Source organism: Anopheles cruzii, chromosome 3 (genome assembly GCF_943734635.1).
Source record: "Anopheles cruzii chromosome 3, idAnoCruzAS_RS32_06, whole genome shotgun sequence".
Classification (NCBI taxonomy): Eukaryota; Metazoa; Arthropoda; class Insecta; order Diptera; family Culicidae; genus Anopheles; species Anopheles cruzii.
Window position 1 is genome coordinate 14,443,494 of NC_069145.1, and position 18,467 is coordinate 14,461,960.

At 49.8% G+C, this 18,467-nt stretch overlaps 3 protein-coding genes across 7 annotated transcripts; 1 reads left to right on the forward strand and 2 right to left on the reverse strand.

Annotated features, from left to right (window-relative positions):
* Nucleotides 1-642: 642 nt before the first annotated feature.
* LOC128269904 (G-protein coupled receptor moody) lies at nt 643-2,570 on the reverse strand. The gene is made up of 6 exons (XM_053007308.1): nt 2,469-2,570; nt 2,252-2,380; nt 1,845-2,083; nt 1,622-1,770; nt 1,185-1,546; nt 643-1,110 (listed from the first exon to the last, which is right to left on the reverse strand). Exons 1-6 carry the CDS (start codon nt 2,568-2,570, stop codon nt 643-645), a joined length of 1,449 nt encoding a protein of 482 aa, XP_052863268.1.
* Nucleotides 2,571-6,098: 3,528 nt separating this feature from the next.
* On the forward strand, nt 6,099-15,263 carry LOC128274234 (G-protein coupled receptor moody). Of its 4 annotated transcripts, none has more exons than XM_053012352.1 (10): nt 6,099-6,419; nt 8,759-8,938; nt 11,459-11,599; nt 11,722-11,892; nt 11,967-12,094; nt 12,162-12,315; nt 12,389-12,732; nt 12,810-12,971; nt 13,477-13,587; nt 13,998-15,263. In XM_053012352.1, exons 2-10 carry the CDS (start codon nt 8,799-8,801, stop codon nt 14,039-14,041), a joined length of 1,395 nt encoding a protein of 464 aa, XP_052868312.1. In that variant the 5' UTR covers nt 6,099-6,419; nt 8,759-8,798; the 3' UTR covers nt 14,042-15,263. The 4 variants fall into 4 exon arrangements, with proteins under 4 accessions (XP_052868312.1, XP_052868313.1, XP_052868314.1 ...); XM_053012353.1 differs by having other exon boundaries at nt 14,127-14,224; XM_053012354.1 differs by having other exon boundaries at nt 14,130-14,204.
* On the reverse strand, nt 14,712-18,122 carry LOC128274227 (uncharacterized). 2 transcript variants are annotated; one of them, XM_053012347.1, is made up of 6 exons: nt 17,802-18,122; nt 17,501-17,732; nt 17,284-17,442; nt 15,719-17,224; nt 15,507-15,650; nt 14,712-15,441 (listed from the first exon to the last, which is right to left on the reverse strand). In XM_053012347.1, the coding sequence occupies exons 1-6, from the start codon at nt 17,911-17,913 to the stop codon at nt 15,318-15,320; spliced, it is 2,277 nt and encodes a 758-aa protein (XP_052868307.1). In that variant the 5' UTR covers nt 17,914-18,122; the 3' UTR covers nt 14,712-15,317. The 2 variants fall into 2 exon arrangements, with proteins under 2 accessions (XP_052868307.1, XP_052868306.1); XM_053012346.1 differs by having other exon boundaries at nt 17,501-18,122.
* Nucleotides 18,123-18,467: the final 345 nt, after the last annotated feature.

The following is an 18,467-nucleotide window of genomic DNA, read 5'->3' on the forward strand; positions in this document are numbered from 1 at the left end:
CACGTGGCGCAAGGCACAGGTAATTTTAAATTAACACATAAAATGTTGAATTGCATGCAAAGAAAACAACGATGGTTTTCGTCCTTCCGCATTGGCGATCATCGACTTTAATGGCTATGTTCTGTCTGACAGGGCAATGAAATAGGAAAATAGCTTCAAAAAGGAATGAATGCAGTAGATTCTTCCTAACACCAAAACCTATGTCAAATATGTCCGCCTCTTCCATATAAATTCCCCACGGTGCAATGTTTGTGATCATATTTTGCGTAGTTTTTGGTCCGTTCTAGCCTTTTTAATTCCAAATTTCTTTCTGCATAATAAAATATAACTCTTTCCAGTGTGTTATTACCAGCACAGTTTTACGTATAAATTTCACATGCAACAGATCGTGGTGTGGTGACCAGTAGTGGTCATTTGAAGTATTCACTGACTAGAACTAAAAATTCTATTGTGCGACTAGTATTGTTTCAGTCAAATTTAAACCGTTTGTTTGAAAGAATAAAATAACATGTTTAACGAAGTACTGATATTGCGCGTAGTACAAAACGGATAACAACAAATAACGAATCGCTAACATCTAAAACAACGAGACAGAGGACAACATTCGACATAGAGCTCACCAGCTAACGGTTCGATCGTATACTAACGCTTCGAGGCAACGCGCATCACATTGGCGGTCTTCGGTGGCTTTGCCTTGGCTTTCTCGTACGGACGACACAGCACAAGGTCCGAGTACGCTTGCCGGTACTCTCTGGACATTACCACGTAAATGATCGGATTGATGCAGGTGGTCAGGTAGATCAGCAGATAGGACATCACGTTCAGTATCTGCAGGCTGGGCCGGAACAGCTTCACGACCGTGATGGGCAGATAGCAGATGAGAAACGCGACGAAAATCACCAGAATCATCTGGAGCAGCTTCCGGTCCTTGGCGGACATTTTGCCCGCACTCATGATCGATGCACCGGAAGTGTTGAGATGTCTTCTGCGCTTCCGCGCGTTCAAGTTGCTTGCGTTCCGCCGCACCCCGGGGCCGGATGCTGCGGCATACCGTTGGTTTCGCGGTTTAACAATTCCATCTACCGCACTTTTGGGGGTTTGTGGCTGGATCTAAAATTAGACTAAAATCGTTCCGTTACCCAATACCGCGACCGTAGCTGGCGTGCACTGAAGGAATCTATCACCCTTGAAGTGCGGCGGTCATCCGTTTCAGCACTCTTCGGCCGATCGGCCCCATCCGTGGCATCACAGAAGATCTCGTTGTCCGTACTGGAATCGATGAAACGCCAGTCCGAGTCCGGGCCGAAATTGGTGTACGATAGCGGCCGTGGGACGATCTGACTTGTGTCGCAGTTTTCCGCCAGCTGCTGATTGCTCACACCGGTTGACAGATCTTCCAAGCTGTCCTCCAGATTGTCGCTCGCCTGATCCTGCGTGCGTAGTGCCGTGCTGCGGACGATGTAAAAAATTCTCGCGTAACACACTATGATCGACAGACAGGGCAGGGCGAAGGCGATCAGGAACAGAAACTGTTTCGGTGAGTGACCTGCAAGAGAGTGCAATAGTGTTTCCAACTACATCGCGGTATGAGGCTCGGCATGCCCATGACGGCACTACTTACGTTGACTGTCGGGCAGTATAGAACACGAATGGATAACCCCATCTAACCCAAATTTTCCCCACTTTTCCAGCCACGTTGGCAGTAGTGACCCGAACCCAAGTATCCAGGTGAAGGCCACCATTAAGCACAGGTGCTTCGTTTTATAAACTCTGAAACAACAACAAAAAACCGACTCAAGTACTGCCCAGTGCCAGTTCTACTTCTAACTACCAATGCGGCCTACCTTTGATACAACCGCTGATGACCGATCATAATGTAGCGGTTGATAGTAATGGCCAGAATGGTGAACAGTGAAACGGCCAGCAACCCATAGCGCATCATGGGCAGCAGGCGGCAGAAGAGATCCCCGTACAGCCACGCCTGATGCCAAAAGGTGCTCGCGGCCAAAGGCAGATTGAAGCAACAAAACAGCAAATCGGAGAACGATAAATTCATGATGAAAACGGCCGTTGCATTGCGTGTCTGGAATGGGAGAAATGGTGCGAATCTTTAGCCCGACAGTAGCGGCCGACTGGCTCTAGGTAATCCTGCCGCTCCTGGTGTGAACAGCATTTCTGTGTGCACAGCACTCGGCGCTCCACTCCTGGCAAACTTCACCAATCGTTCACCACCCCGTCAGCGTGCACGTACTTTCTTGCTCTTTACCAGGGCCACTATCGTTAGCAGGTTGCCGGGAACGCCAACCACCATGTAAGCGATACACGTCACCGTCGCAATATTGAGCAGCAGCCGCGGATACCCGGTGTAGAGCGGGATGGCCTCGGTGGATCCTTTAAAGCCGGGAAAGAAACGAGGGAAACACGACGTTACAGAGGCGCGCGCAACCGACCGCGTGAGTGCGTCATACACCGCTATGTTTACCATTGTATGTCGATGCACCGTCCGAGAAGTTATGCTCCACGACGTACGGATAAAGTAGGCTGCTCTCACCTGCATCGAACAGGTCCATCGTGTGTCAGTAACCTAGTATACGGCATTACGGACCATTCTGGTGAGGGGACGCTCAGGGATGTCCAGACCAAGTATCAAACTCAAACGGAGGTAAATCAAGCTTTTCTCCAGCAATATTCACGAGGCACGAAGGACACTTTGGGCAGTTTGCACTCGGGTCGCACTTTCTGAGCACTATTGTTGCTGGCTGGCGTCCTGCATTTTCACCGTTTCACATTTCAAACCACCAGCGTCCGTTGTTGTCCGGAATCGCGCTCTTCAATCCAGCTGCCGTCGCTCAGACTCACGCGGCACGAAGCCAATCTTGTGGACCACTACGACGAAACACTAACGGCCGAAATGATCAAAAAACCCCGCGGAGGGCTACTTGCTGCTGCTGCTGCCTTGCGGCTGGAAGGGCAACGGGAGGCACCGGAACAGCCGCCGAAGAACGGCTGCGGTTGACGGGGGATGGTTTGTGAGAAAAACAGCAACAAATAGCCAAACAGCATATAAAAATAGAATCAATTTATGCGCTCAACAAGTCGGTTTCTTCTTCTGCTGCGGGTTTATGTTTCTTTTCGTTGTTGTTGTTGTTGTTGTTGCAGCCGCTCCCGCCTGCTGCGTGGTTTGTGTGTGTTGTTTCTTTACAGAACGCACGGCACAAGGGAAAAAAAAAACAAAGCACACACTGAAATTATTCGGCAACCGAAAACCAAAGCAATCACCGCACTGGGTGGAAAAGACAAAGATTTCCCATTCGGTTCGGATCAAACGTGCGCGAGTGGCGGACTCGCGGTTCTCTGGCGGACCTCGTCGGGAAAACTGACTGGAACGGCTCGCCCAAAAGAACTACCCCTTCTGGCGTATCGCACAATTCCGGTGAGCGGCCACGACACGACGACCAACGCGAACGATCCGATATCGTCTACTACCCTACTGTGTGTCCAGCGTGTGTCCGGTTGACCGCGGATACGCCACACCAAGGCACACGCACGCATGCACCGCCACCGCCAGTGTTTACTTTACTTTTGTAATGTAAACTAATTTAGCCGGCCATAGGGATGAAGAAACACTTCGTTCGGCACGCTCGTATCGCTGCTGGACTGCCGCCGGGCTGGGACGGGGGCGAGGGCAGAGTCCTCGACCAGCTGGTGTGCCGTGCCGTACCTCGTTTGTGGCCTTGGTCCTGGACGAAAGCGAAATTCCTGGGAACGAGACCACGATGCACGCAAACCGTCAATGCGCGATTTGAACTGCCAATTGGCAGTTGAACTTTTCTGTTGTATGCAAGATGTTTGAAAATTGAAAGTTTTTACTCTTTTCCAAAATGACCGCACATTTTATGACTTGTTTTTTTTGGCCTACATAACACGAGGAAGGAAAATAAACGCATTTTGCAATGCCAGATCAATATAGATTAACCCTTTTCATGTGATGTGATTGCATCAAGCTGACTAATTTAATGTTTTACGATAGTATACTCGAGATAGATATATCTCCGTGTACTATAATGCGTATGCGGCCCGATACTTTCGATCGCCGGAGTAACGATCTAGGCAAGCTGTGAATACAACGAAAGGAAATGATAATTACACCGAACCACGAAGAAGCAGAAGCTGCATCCATTCCTTTTTGAAGCAATTTTCCTATTTCGTTTTCTTGTCGGGAAGAACGCAAAACATAGCCATTAAAATCGATGATCGCCAAAACGGATGAGCTGATTCGGAGGGGCGAAAAACATTTCATCCTTCGGTGCATCTTTTGGTCTTCCGTTCTTTTCTTGCCAGCCGTGACGTCAGACAGTGGCGGCCGGCAAAAGGTGCGAGGAAGGATATTTGGAGGAAGGATCGCACAGAATCGTTGCAGCTGGGATGCGGCCAGCCGGAAAACAATCACCACTACAGCAGCGAGGTGCGTGTGTATCACTATGGGAAATTTGTATGAAACAGGTGGACATATTGTGTTTTAGGAAGAATCTACGAACTTTTGTTAACGTTTTGTATGTGTTAATTTAAAATTACCTAAATTTTAATTGTAGTGTCTAGTATAGTTGCGCAAGGCCTCGGAATAATTTTGCTGCATTACCAAAGTTGATAAACTGTATATACTTCAATACTTATTCCCGATAAAAACGTACAAGCAATGCCTAACGTGAATATTTGATTTTTTCATATCAAAGAAGGATACATTACCTTTCTGATGGTCCGTAATATAGGCGCCCTAGCATTGCAGAACTGTGCTAACGATCGCGTAAAAGTAGCTGATAATAGTTGGTTTTGAAGAGTAATTTTTATCAGTCTTTCGACTTTGACAGGTGAAGGCTAAAAAATCGGATTGGTCATAGCTGACTTATCTATTTTAGGAAAATATAAATCATCACTTTCTAAAGTTGGTTTATGACCGCCTTTTCTCCATAGTGCGCCGCACCAAGTACCAATACACACCAACATCGTACATCGTGCAGCGATTGTTTTGCCAGTTTTTTGCCACCGTGAACACGAACCGGAGATCCCGATCGGAACGCGAGTTAACCCGAAGCGGACCGCGCAACCGCGTTTTAGTCTTCGTGCATGTGTTTTCGACATTTTCCGTTTAGCGGCCGAACAAGGCGGACGGTTCGCGGAGTGCGTCCAATATACATTCCAGTGCGCGCGCGTTTTAGAGTGCCGGCCAGCGACAAAGATAACGCGCGCGAGTGACGACGGATTGCTGGTGGGTTCGGTTTGTTTAAGATTTCTTTTTGCCTTTGCTGCTGCTGCCGTTCCCTCGAAGATGTGTACATTTCCACCAGCAACGCCCCGTCAAATCATCGGAGACGTTGGTGCCGCTCGCATTCATCATCATCGTCATGTGCGTTAGATGATTGGGCAGCGATAGTGATAAGAAATTGGAACGGTGATCGTACACAAAGATTTGTGGTTGGCTGTGGTGGTGAGATTGGCCACTAGACACAAATATTTGATCTGCCGGCGAGAAAGAGACGGAGCGACGACACTGGGCAACCATGTGGCCTACGGAATCCGTTTTGAACTTAAAGTTCTAGTGCAGCAAAGGATTGTGTTACACAAAAGTATTGAATAGAAATCGAACGTCAACCGAAAGTGCAAACCATCGAACCGCTCTGGCGCTGTGGTTCACGGGCGATCAAGGACCCCGACGTAGCCGGGGACAGAACGGCGACGGCGTCGACGATGAGCGTGTTTAGCTACCGTCTGATTGTGCTGACCGTGGTGTACTTTGCCTGCCTCAAGGTTGGCCAAATATTGCTGCAAAAGCTGGGCACTGTCGACGATGGCGATGATGCGTAATGGAACGCGCCGGTAGCACCGGAAACAGAACCGCAAACACTCACACAGAAAGTCTCGTACTCGTGGGTCCAAGAACGGCAGTGTAGTGAAAAAGTGCACAGAACACCGGATAGGAATCGGAATCTGCCGCACGTGAGTGAATGTGTATGCATCCAGTTTAGACCAGCAAAGCCGCGATTTGATTCGGGGCCCAAGGGAAAGGACGCACATTTCGCAAGCAGACACACCGAAAGGGTGTGCCGACCCGAAGACCTCGCGACCGTGCGAAAAAGGCGGTTTCTGGCGAGGGGAAGATAAATTCGGCCCCTAACCTAACAGCGCTGTGCGTTATGCCACCCAGGTACTGGAAAGAAAGGCAAGAACCTTCCGTGTATGTGGCACAATATTAAGGAACGGGTGTGTGTAACGAAAGCCGCATAATACCGACACGGTTCTGGTGAAGGCATTGTCGTTAATTGCTTCCCGAACACTGAGTGACAGTGTTTCTTGGAGAATTTAAGACGATCCAGGATAAAGAGATAAGACATTAGGAGTAGGAGTCCAGAAACTGACCAAAGGTAAGATCCCAAATGACACTACTAAAGCGTGACCCGAAGAGGAGGCACAAATCCTTTGCGTTCCCCTCGGCCTACCTGACTCTACACCTTCTCGTCTGTTGATCCGCAGGTGGCTTTAAACACTCAAAATGACACGCTAGAAACGATCGTGTTTACAACTTTTCTGGCAACAATATCTGCAGCCCACAACCACAGTTCATGTGTTGTACGAACCGCGAGAGAGCACGCGCAACGTGCGATTCACGGGTTCGCGGCTGCGGGCGGAGAAAAAAGGAACGTTTGCGATCACGGCGGTTCCATTCGATAAGCCCTGGTCCGCCGGCAACCTGAACAGCTGATTGTTGTACATCGCTGGAACACGAGGTGTAGTGAAAACACTTGATCGTACTACGCAAACAAACCCACTAGGTGCGTGCCTGAAGGTGGTACACGGTGGTAGCCCCCCAAAACGGGGTAAAGTGTAATGGAGTTAGCCCACCACCACGACACCCACCCGGGGTGCTTTGGCGATCGACATCGATCGTCGACGTGGTGTGCAATAATTCAATTTACAGCGATCGCGCCATTAGCAGGATATTGCTCCCGATAGCTAGAAACCGGAACCAACCATCGAACGAACGGGGTACATCGGCAAGCGACCGCGGAAGGAGCGAATCGAAATCTGCCACCCCGATCCGGTTGTTCGGAGCGGCCGTTGTCAATGGCGTTTGTTTTGAGCAATTGTGCTTGTTTTGTTTTCGAATTCCGCTAAAAAACTGTACACCTAGTTCCGCCGAAGGTCTTGGGGCTCACGAGTCAATCGGTACGGCGTATGTGCAACCGCGGCAACGTTTGACTCATCGGTCACAACGAATGGTTGAAAGACGTGCCAATCGCACACCTGTGTAGAGGGGACCTACACATGGCTGCACCGTCGAGGTTACATCGCGCGCGGTCCATAATGCTGTGAGTCATGCCTGCTTCGCCTGAACTTACATTGAATGGGTGGATGAAGAAAAGGCAACCATGATCAAGTTATGGCCACACCCGAGTAATCTTTCTTCGCAGACTCAGCTTTGCTAAGAGCGGAATCGTTGCGCCTCTTCGATCAACGATGTCCGGCAGCGTTTTTCAGGACCCCCGGATGATGCGTCGCGTTCGTTGCGAGCACTTCTGCCGACCGTTGGTCATCGGTGACCTTTTTTAATTGGTGTTAATTGCATTTAATTTCATTGATCGAATGAGAGTTCGGTTTGGTGCGCCCCCGCCCAAGAGTGACCGATCGGGTGCGATACGGCTGCGACCGCAATGGGCCCACAGTTGAAGCTAAAACCGTGCCACAGCTTCCAAACGAGGCTAACATTGTTAATCGGCCGCCCGAGGAGACAAAGGGCAAGCAATATTTAGTTTGGCCGTTCTTATGTTTTATTTTGATGATGCCCGGGCGCAGCGAGCCCCCTGCTTGCGCCGCCGTCTGGTGTATCGAAGGGAAAGATCCATCCATCGTTTTGTTTCGTGTTTGGATTACGGGCTGTTGGTCGTTGTTGCCGAAGGAAGCAGAACGGATCCGCTGCGTCTGCGGTTTGCTAATGCCCTTAGAGTGAGAAAAAAAATGGGCGTTGGGTGGCGCTCAGTTTGGTTACACTTTTCGACGGCGTCACGTCAACCCCAGCGAACAACGATGGCTTTGTGTTTCTATTCCAATTAGCCCAGTGGTTGTCACATTTCTTGATGCCATGGCGAGAGAAGAACCTTCCTCACGGACAGGGATCGCTTCAGTGCTCCGTCTAATAAATTATTCTGATTACCGCTATCACCAACGGACGGCTCCAGTAGCATCCTCCAGTGACTGCATTCTCTGGCGCACGTCCGTCCGGCAGCGGGCCCACCACATATTATTCCTTTTCGAAAGGGCAACTTTGAAACCCTTTGATTCCCTTGAACTGCGATGTTTCTATCAATTACGACTAATTACAGCTCCGCTGGCTCGTCAAACTTGTGTACCATGTTTCTGCACGATCGATGAGAAAACGGGGACGGCCCCGTCGTCGTCACGGATTATCGCATCGCGCACTTATGCTTTTGCCTCCCGAAAAACGCCACACTATCAATCGCAGCACACGGCACTCGGATCGGAGCCGGAAGAGTGTGGCTAGTAAACGGACAGGAACACGGTTGCGGTTACGAAATCTGTTTATTTGTAAATTTTTGTGTGGTTTATGTCCACCAACCCCGAGGGTTGGGCGCTCCACCTACTGGCGATCATTCGCACATGTTTCTTTGGTTTTCAAATTTTCCTTTTGGCTGAACCGATTTTCACTGTATTTTATTTCTTTTCTTGATTACTTTCCCGCCGGCAGACTTCAGAGTCTAACGCTCGCCCCCATCATCACCGCCAGCATGACTGAAACGATCAATAGGACGCTACCGAGTTTCGGGTTCGACGATGGCCACTGGAACAGCAACGGCTCTTCCGGTTCCGACGGGTTCACGTCCTCGTCGGACGAAACGGACAGTAACTTTCCGGACGAAACTAGCAGGTAAGCCAGCCGTCGGCAGGAAACGGCGCTTGATGGGAACCATATTCGAACGGATCGGGTGTCAAACGCGAGTGAAGAGTTTATTGCCTTTGGCCGTCAGAACACAGTGGCGAACGGATTTCATCATCGGCAAAGTTTTAGGATCTCCAGTGGCGTAGTACACGAAAACCTTTAACCTGCCGCTCGGCGAGGATCATGCTTTGCTGTTTGATGTTGCGCACGGGGGTTTTAATGTTTAAATCCCCTTGCATACTGACGGCCGTTCACTGTATAGTTTATAAATAATCGCGGTCGCGGTTTGCAGCGAATGCAAACGGCAAGTTCCGCCCACCGGTCGGTCGGTCGGACGCAAGCACTGGATGGAGTGGATGGCGAAATGATGCTCATTCATAGACCGCCACTGATGCGTGCGTATCAGGGAGGGAAATCACGGCCAAATAAGCTAAACCTCGGCGGGATTCACCGCCGTTCTCGTGAGCAAAATAAATAAAACCGAAAACCCCGAAACGGGCCGCGGACCGGGTGAGTTGAACGAGCGCCAGGGTCTTCCTCATTGAAAAAGGAAATAAGCAATGAAAATTTGTGCAACGGCGCAGAGAGACAGGAAGAGAGAGGGTGAGAGAGAGAGAGCGTTCCGCAGAGGAGAGGAGATCGGTGGTTAAATTTTATGGAACTTCCGCTGTGTCCACCGTAATGCGTGGCAAACTGTTGTGTGATGGGCGCAAATTCTGCTAACCACAAGTGACAAAACAAGAACGCGGTTCAATCTAGCGAATAGAAACCTCGGAGGGTGCTAATCATTTCCCCTAGCACTGATCTGCATGGCTAGCGTCTGTGCGCAGTGATAAACAGAGTCCTCTCCCCTATGTTGCTATTGCCCTTTGGCTTTATGGCTAGTAATGATCACTTATTAAAGCCCAATGTTGTGCCAGCGCGCAACTCAGCATCGCAAATTCGTCGTTTTTGTTTCGTGGAAGATCACTCGCTTCATCACCGTTCGGAAGGCTTCTCCGGTGACTGATCGTTCAGTGGAACCCATCGATGACAAATCGGCACGCCGCACACACGAGCAGCATTCCTTCGATCTTACGAGACTCCAACAACAAACAACAATATGCCTCACGAGATCACCGTTGTGATGCTTAGCCCCCGTTGCTGCTGACTCATGCCGCGGGCTCGTTCGACGAACGGACTTACACTCGGCCGCTAAATGGCACCCTTTCTCGGGGGACTCGGGCTCAGGCTGCCGTTTCGACTGGGGAGAATAAACGATACCATATCTGGCACATACAATGTAGGCGCAAGGTCGTTTCAAATCCAGGCTCAAGTTCTACAACAATTCAGTCTAAGCTAGACACAAATTCCGTGAAGCATTCCGCGAACCATCCCCAACTTTCCGCGCTGGCTTATGAACGGTTATGAAAGTTGGATCAGTTCCGTTCAGCGATCGTGTGCGTCACCGGAGCTTCAACCAGAGCCGGTGCAAATCGTCGTTCGGCGGCCGCTCTCGTTACTCGAGTATCGACTTAAAACATCCGCCTAAAAAGGTGCTGGCGGTAACTGGATAGTCTTTCCAGTCCGGGGTTTAGTAGACATGGCATTTAAGTATCTCTTGCTCCGGCTTAGAGACGTTCACGTGGTTTAAACGGAGCATTTACCACGAAGGCTGGTGTCATTTAAAACCACTGGTGCTAAATATAGAAGCAAATGGCTTTGAATGGGACATTCTCACTTTTCATTCCGTTTTTCAATCATGGTGCTCAGAAGATGAATTATTATTACGCAAATTACGTTTCGCGCGAGGTTGGAATTGGTTTTTCCGATACCATTTTCGGTTTTACATATTTGTTGCTCTTTCTCAGGTTAAGAACCTCGACATGATGGCTGGACTATTTTCTCTAGTTTATGGCCTACATTATGCGTTGAACGGCTTCACCGTCAACCCAGTCTGGGCGGCTGGCACAAAAATAAAAAGCCTAAAGTGTCCGTCTATATTTGTGTAGTTGCTTCCAGCCGCCCGAACGCAACCCCGTTACCGCTCATGAGGTTTTGTTTATAAATAAATCGACTACGGCAGACCGACCGGTCCAGTGTCGCCTGCATCCTTCCGGAGTCCGTTTGCTGGTTGTCTTCGAGCGGTCTTGTGGTAGACAGCGTGTTTCCACATAATGATCGCCGTGTGCACGTAATGCGTCTTCGGGAAGAGTTCTCATGTTTTGGGCTCTGTAGATTGTCGGTATTTGTGTTGAATCATGGCTTCCTCCCGGGAACCTCATGCAGTCCATTGGTGCAGTTCGTAACGACTAATGAAAATCGATCGTTTATTGATTCAGTTTCGGGTTTCACTAACTGAGCGACTCTTTTTTCTCGAAGTTTTCATTCAGCTAACCAACGAAGGGGATGCACTCGATCTTGAGTTTAAATTTCGAAGAATTTAAGGCTTCTTCGGGCAACGTGTTTCCGGTTGCCGCTTTTTCGTATATCACATTAGTCACCGACCGTGTGTCATCCCTTTTACAGGTTCTCCCGGGCATTACTCACGTTCGCAGCGACAGCCACCATACTCATCATGATAACGGGGATCGCCGGAAATCTGCTCACCATTCTGGCGCTTCTCAAGTGTCCCAAGGTGCGGAACGTAGCGGCTGCCTTTATCATCAGGTGTGTTGTGTTAGGCGTCGAACCGGAGTAGATATCCTTTCCTTCTCAGTCTTTGACGTCTGAGAGGATCGATGGCGATCGAAAGTGTAATCGATTCCTTGTATTTTCTTTCGGCCCAACAGCTTGTGCGTCGCGGACTGTTTGTTCTGTCTGGTGGTGCTGCCGTTCAACGCGATACGGTTCATCCAGGGCACCTGGAGCCTCGGCGAGACACTCTGCACATTGGTAACGTTTATGCAGTATGGCAGCGTAGGGGTTTCACTGCTGTGCATCACGATGATCACCATCAATCGGTATGCTTTCGGAAAGGGGCGGGTTGCTGCCACGCGTGGTTCTTCAACTTACGGTTATCGTTCATTGCCCGCAGCTACATCATGATAGCGCACTACAACATCTACTCCAAGGTGTACAAAACAACCTGGATCATGGTGATGATCTCCGTCTGTTGGCTGTTTTCCTATGGCTTCCAGATTCCAACGTTACTCGGTGTCTGGGGTAGGCATACAGTTTTTATGCCACCAGCGTCCAGTGGAACTTGTATAAGACGATCATTTTGTTGCAGGTAAATTCGGCTACAACCACCAGCTCGGCACGTGCTCCATCCTGCCGGACGACGAAGGACGCAGCAGCAAAACGGCAATGTTTATCATCGCCTTTCTCATTCCGTGCATCATCATCGTGATATGCTACAGCCGCATCTTCTGGGTCGTTCATAAGTAAGGATCACTCATGCTGTCTCTGCCCCCTTCGAAAAGAGCCCATCTTCTAAACCAATCCCTCTCGCCTCAGATCCGAGAAGCGGATGAAGAACCATTCCAAATCGCAGTGCAACATTCCGAACAATCTCCGATCGGCTGATCCGGCCGCCCCACTGTCGGCCGGCTCCGGAGGAAGTTCCAGCTCGGCCAACAACAACTCGATCAGCTACACGGCCGGTTCGTCGGCGGTGAAGGTGGGCGGCACACGGGGCGCTCCGGGCGGGACGACGACGGCCAGCGACAATCGGGACGCCAAAGCGAAGCGCAACGAATGGCGCATCACGAAGATGGTTCTGGCGATCTTTCTGTCATTCGTCATGTGCTATCTGCCGATAACGATATCGAAAATCGTCGATAAGAACGTATCGATACCGGGTATGTGTGTTCTTATGTTGCAACGAAGTGTGGGGTGCTGATTTAAGAAGCTTTTCTTTTCCATTGCCTTCCCGCAGTGCTTCACATCATCGGCTACATTATGCTGTATCTGTCCGCTTGCATCAACCCCATCATCTACGTCATCATGAACAAGCAGTACCGGCAGGCGTACAAAACCGTGCTCTTCTGCAGGACTCCCCGGCTGCTGGCGTTCACGCACGGTGGCAGCAGTGTCGGAGGTAAGCCCAATCTGGTGGACTCGGGATGCGCGAAACGTTTACCATTTTACCTTAGAAAATTACTGGAGAATACCTCCTTCAAAAAAACCTTTGATTCATCAAAACCCTTTCACTCGGTGGACATTTTACAACGAAAGGGGTTGAAAGCATCATCGCCGCCAAGCGGGACTGCTTTTACGCGCGATTGCGCCACTTTTGCCGTGCGTCCCTGAAATGTGTGTGCTGCTTGCTTGCGCACGTAAAGACGGATGGTTTATTGTTCAATTATCTGGTCGCCGATAGAACGGGGCGTGCTGTTAATGTTATGTCAATGTCTCTCGCCTGCCCTGTTGGCCTTCGCGTAGGTTAATGGCTATTTTCCACCTTCCCGTCGAGTGTGACCCAAGGTGCAACTTCCGCCTGCGAGTTCGCCTTACGAAAGATGCCGTCCGTGTAATCATATTGCTTCAAGACGCCCCGTGACTTAGATCCCGTTTTCGTTTTTACTTGTGTGCATTTTATTTAGAGAAATGGAAAGACATAGGGTACAGCTACAACCACAGTCGTACCATGGTGTCCCAAGTTTCAATAGTCGAGTCGGAGTCGCCGGACCTCCCAGCTTCCCGGCAGCGCCAAGGTAATAGGATCGGATCGGTTTGATCCTCCTTCCGTAGCGCTTTCAGTTCTTGCTTGCCTTAATTCTTCTCGCAATTCTTTGCACTTCTTAGCAGTGCATAATTTACGTGCACACTTAAGAAACCCTGATGTGCTTATTTTATTATTATTCTTTGCTTGTTCTATCGCTGAATGCATATATTGCTTTGCCTCATTGGAATTTCATCCGCTTTCTAAGAAATGCTTTCAATTTGTAACCTTAACGCCGTAGTAACTGCAATCGCATCATTCACCATACACACGTAACCCTATTTCCATCTTTTTCGATAACGTACCGCATCGGCCACTTTAGAACGCCATCGTCCTTGCACGCACTTCATTGGCATTAATTTCATTTTCTCGGAATCCGGTTACGGTACCGTTTGTTTGCAGATTCGCCGCACCCACAGCATTTGGTCGCCATTCAAGATAGTTAGAAGCGCTGAAGAAGAGAGAGAGGAAGGGAAGCGCAACATGACCACGTTTTCACCACGGACTGAAAAGTATCTATTTGTTCCCTAGCAGACTAGCGGCCATCAAGAAAGAAAGAAGGTACCAAAAACAAACGCCAAAGCGCGGACCATCAACACAATGCTGACGATTGTTGGGTCGACGACGATTGGATACGATCGCAAACTCCTCATCATCTCTACAGGTGGCCATACAACAATACACACGCATCACGACAATGTCGCGTTCTCTAGCGATATTCGACACTAGAGTTATGTTTTTTTTTTATCTAAGACTCACATTTAAGGACCCCAAAACGATGCCAAAACAGAGGTGAAAGCTATCGGCGATAAGCGAGCGATAGTCAGCGGCGATGGTCGTAAACTGAAGGATTAGGAATTAAATCCAAAGAATTTCCAAAAGGACATAATACACACGACCACCGTGTGTTCCGTGACCTTTTTTCCGTTCGTGGGTAGGACTAAGTTATTCATTTTAAGTTCTTTCAATCCTACCTGCATCCTACCGATACGCGAAATGTACATATGAATTACAACAATTCCGTAAATAAAGACCGAATGTAATACTGTAATGCTACTTTTCGAAAATTGACTAAAGTACAAAGGCAAACGACACACACTTGTTGCAAGAGTTTATACCATCATCATACGTTATGGTTGAATTTATTTATTTTTCAAGCGTTTACATTCCTGCTCATTTGTATTACTGCATACGGTGACTAGCGTGTCTGACGAGACCAGAGCACAACTAGCGTTAGCGGCGCAGCTCAGCGTCGCAGCGTCGAAGCGTTGTAAAAAATATAATGGCCGATTCTTTAAAGTAGCGTTCAAGATTCTTAGAACAATTGTAATAGCTAAACGGTAAAACTGTACACGGTACCTATTACCACAAGACACTTACTCTTTTTGTCTCGCTCTCTCTGTCCCTCTATATATAATTTTAGTTTCTTGCAATAAGAAGCCACAAAACTCTTATTATTTAATTTAACTCGCTTCGCTCCATCTGGTACCACAACATAATTCTGACTCCGTTTTTAATTTTGTTTTGTAGTGGAGCGTGTAGGTGCCCAAAATGCAAACCGCAACCTTCCGCAAAGACAAGAATACGTACGCAGGCTGCATCCCAGAACAAAGGAAATGACATTTAAAAAAACTCTGGAAAAACCTAACAAAATAAACGAAACCTTCTGATGGACGCAATAGTCTACTGGACACGCTTGTCTCCGTGTCCTGCTGTGTGTGCTTAGCTCGTTCCGCCGTCGTGAAACTGCAATGGTTCGGCGCTAGCCCCGTAGCATCGCCGTTTGAAATCGCCGAGCCGCTTCGGTAGATTGGACTGATCAATGCGCACCGATTGCATCGTGTTGCTGTGGAATGATACGAGCCGTTTCGTAAATCTAGTGCCTTTCGGTCGATTTCCAGCCCTGCTTACCTCGTCTTGCTCAGCACCAGCACGCTGTCGGCGAGTTGTCGGGCGTTCAAGGAGTACAGTTTGCACAGGTTTTGCAGCTTGTCATGCTCGGCCTCGTTAACATCGTGCAGTGTTAGCTCGCGTTGCTGATCATCTTGCAGAAATCTGCCATTAAAACCGCAAAGTCACTGTGAGACAAATGATCACAAAATCGCGTAAATAAGTGTCGTTACCTCGAAAGCAATTCGTTCACGCTGGATATGATGGAAAATCCGGGTCGCTCTTCGCGAATCCTTCGGCAGCCGGCTCTGATCTCGCGTATCTCGTTCGCCAGCGTTGGGGTCCCCACGTTGTTGACTAGAAAGTGTGGATCGACCCCCTGCACGGTTGCTCCGATCGCGATCGGTAGCGTAGCTCCTGCGAGACCGCCAAGACCGCCAAGGCCTCCGCCGCTCAACGTGCCAGTTGGTGGTACGTTGGCCGCGCTCAGCATTTCATCGGCCGACATCAGCGTGTCATCATCGGCAAGATCGTCCTGCTGACTTATCTGTGGCAAAAAAGGGCGTCCAGACGCGATAGAGAGCCCCCGCTGGCCCGTACTATGGTATGCTTTGCGGAAATCGTGCTTCGAGGCGAACGTGATCATCGCCTCGTTTCCGGGCCAATCGGTCAATTCGTCGTCTCCTTCGTGGTCGGTTTCGTTTGCCAGTACCGCTTCCGAATCGCTCGAACTAAGTGAACTGGAGCTGAGAAAATCGTTCACTTGGCCACCGCAATCCATCAGCTGACCGTGACCCTCCGGACCTGACATCATCAGTATTTGCTTCTTGCGATTGTACTTTGATTTCCGGTGGCGATGCTTTTCCTTCGGATAGCTGCTGCCCGTAGCGGCCATCGGTTCTGTTGCCGTTAAGACTTTCGATTTTGCCGTTAGTTGCAGCATACCTTGGGATGTGCGAAAAGGATGCTGCTTTGCTTCGAACGCTGGTTGAAGATCGATTGCCTTCGCAATCTCCGTCGTACGGTCGATTGACGGTTGCTGCACAGGAATTACCGGTGTTGCGGCCGATACTGGTACACCAAATGCACCGAGCAACGGCACGCTGATCGGTTTCGACACACCCGTCAACTGCTGCGGGTTGACGGAATCATCCGGAACCAGTGACGGGACAGTTGTGGCTACCAGGGAAGCAACTGTCGTCGGTTGGCTAACGACCAGCGGTACGAATGGAGACGGCAGAACTAGAGGGCCTTCCTGCTGCTTCTGATGCTGGCCACCCACTACCTGCTCTCCGGAAGGAGGTCCAATAATCGGACCGCCCATTGCTACCACCACCGCCGCTTGTGACGGATTGCCAGGGGTATCGAGGAATTTGTGCTGCTGCATAGGAATCGAGAAATTAAACTCACTCCCAGTGACGGAAGGGCCCGGGGGGATCACCGATTGACCCAAAATCGTTGACCGCTCCCGATCGCGGTCGGCCGATATTCGTTCGATCTTTGAGACAACGGTTTTGGTCAGTGGCAGAATCCGCTCGCACTTCATTAGGCTGGCGGAAAAGGATGCGGCCCGATTTCGGCTCCGATACTCGCTGTACGAGGGACCTTTCAGGCCGAAAAACTCCGCCACGCCCCGCTGGCGTGGTACACTGCTGGAATGCTGCTTGCAGAAATCGTAATCCATTCCGGAGCGGTCGCGCTGGCCGCGTTTTCGTTTGCCACAAAACAGCATGGCGCTCCTGCGAGGCACAAAAGGGTTAGCAGGATCTCCTCATTGCATTTTCACGTCTAACCTTACCTGAAGTTATCCGGGCACGAGTGTTTAAAGACGCGCTTCTTCACTGTTCCGGCCACCGGAAACAGTGCACTTCCGGCGCCACCTATATGTGGCGTGGACGGTGTCGTTTCGTACTCCACCGCCATCCGTTTGTACTTTCGCTTGCGGCGCATGTTGGGTCTGAAATGCGATCGAAAATCTCGAATCTGACAAGCCTTGAGTGAGTGACTATCCTTACCTGGCGGGGCTGAAGTTTTCGTTCAGCGAATCCGACTCAAAGTTGCCCGACAGAGGCGTCTGGCGTAGCTTGAAAGCGAACGCCACGGAATGTCGATCGTCCGAGTCGCTCTGGACCAGATTATTGCTTCCACTGAGACACGGTGAGTCGGCCTGGTTCATCACGACATTGTTGCTGGGGGGTGGATCCGTCGGGCTGCTGGAGCTGTCCTCCGTCGGTTGAGGGGCACATGCTGCAGGAAAAAGAAACTCGGAGCTAGTTTCGTTTTGCCGACGGTTTCGGCGACATCCTGTGCACTTACGTAGATTGCCCGTGGAGCGTGTACGCCTCCGGACACCCCAGCGAACCTTGTTGGAGTTGGTGCGCGAAGTCTCCTCGAGCGCCAGTGTAAGATCGTGTGAAAATTGCTCCATTGTCGTGTCGAGAGATGGAGGACCCTATCTATTAATCTATGAGGTTACCGGGAAACACCGAGGATTTGGGTATCCAGTTCAAAAGTTCAACGTTTTCGGGCCTTTGGGCCTGAGTTTGAGTTTGCGGAGGACACAACAAATATTACATAATATCAACAATCTTTCGAAGGTTGTCTTCCTTCGTGCTTATCGCAATAAGCGTTCTTTCCACCCAGTGCACGAAACCGTATCTTTGTCAACCGCAGGTTCCGCGTACTTCAAGCATTTAATCTCGGATTTTCCCCACTCTTCACGTGCAGTGGTCACATTCTCGAGCACGTATTTTTGTCCACACGAATGAACCCATGCGCAATAGGCAATGGCAAGACGGGGTTGCCATCGCTGCCGGAACTTCCGCAACCGGAATCGCGGAATCGAGCCGATCGTCAACGTTCGCAATCTTTCTTGAATTCAACACGGAACGAATTAAGTGGTCGGAATTATTATTGTTGTTAGGGCCCGTTTCGCTTTAACTGCGAAGAAGCATGCCAAAGGTGGAGTGTTAGTGTTAGTTA

What these genes read in the sequence shown, in the direction of transcription:
- LOC128269904 (XM_053007308.1), bottom strand. Translation starts at nt 2,570, where the DNA reads ATGGACCTGTTCGATGCAGGTGAGAGCAGCCTACTTTATCCGTACGTC. An exon ending in CATCAGCGGTTGTATCAAAG is followed by an intron (nt 1,771 to 1,844) that starts GTAGGCCGCATT and finishes TTGTTGTTTCAG; the next exon opens with AGTTTATAAAACGAAGCACC. An exon ending in TATACTGCCCGACAGTCAAC is followed by an intron (nt 1,547 to 1,621) that starts GTAAGTAGTGCC and finishes ACTCTCTTGCAG; the next exon opens with GTCACTCACCGAAACAGTTT.
- LOC128274234 (XM_053012352.1), top strand. Translation starts at nt 8,799, where the DNA reads ATGACTGAAACGATCAATAGGACGCTACCGAGTTTCGGGTTCGACGAT. An exon ending in TTTCCGGACGAAACTAGCAG is followed by an intron (nt 8,939 to 11,458) that starts GTAAGCCAGCCG and finishes TCCCTTTTACAG; the next exon opens with GTTCTCCCGGGCATTACTCA. An exon ending in GCGGCTGCCTTTATCATCAG is followed by an intron (nt 11,600 to 11,721) that starts GTGTGTTGTGTT and finishes TCGGCCCAACAG; the next exon opens with CTTGTGCGTCGCGGACTGTT.
- LOC128274227 (XM_053012346.1), bottom strand. Translation starts at nt 17,913, where the DNA reads ATGGAGCAATTTTCACACGATCTTACACTGGCGCTCGAGGAGACTTCG. An exon ending in TCGTGCCCGGATAACTTCAG is followed by an intron (nt 17,225 to 17,283) that starts GTAAGGTTAGAC and finishes TGTGCCTCGCAG; the next exon opens with GAGCGCCATGCTGTTTTGTG. An exon ending in CTGGTGCTGAGCAAGACGAG is followed by an intron (nt 15,442 to 15,506) that starts GTAAGCAGGGCT and finishes ATCATTCCACAG; the next exon opens with CAACACGATGCAATCGGTGC.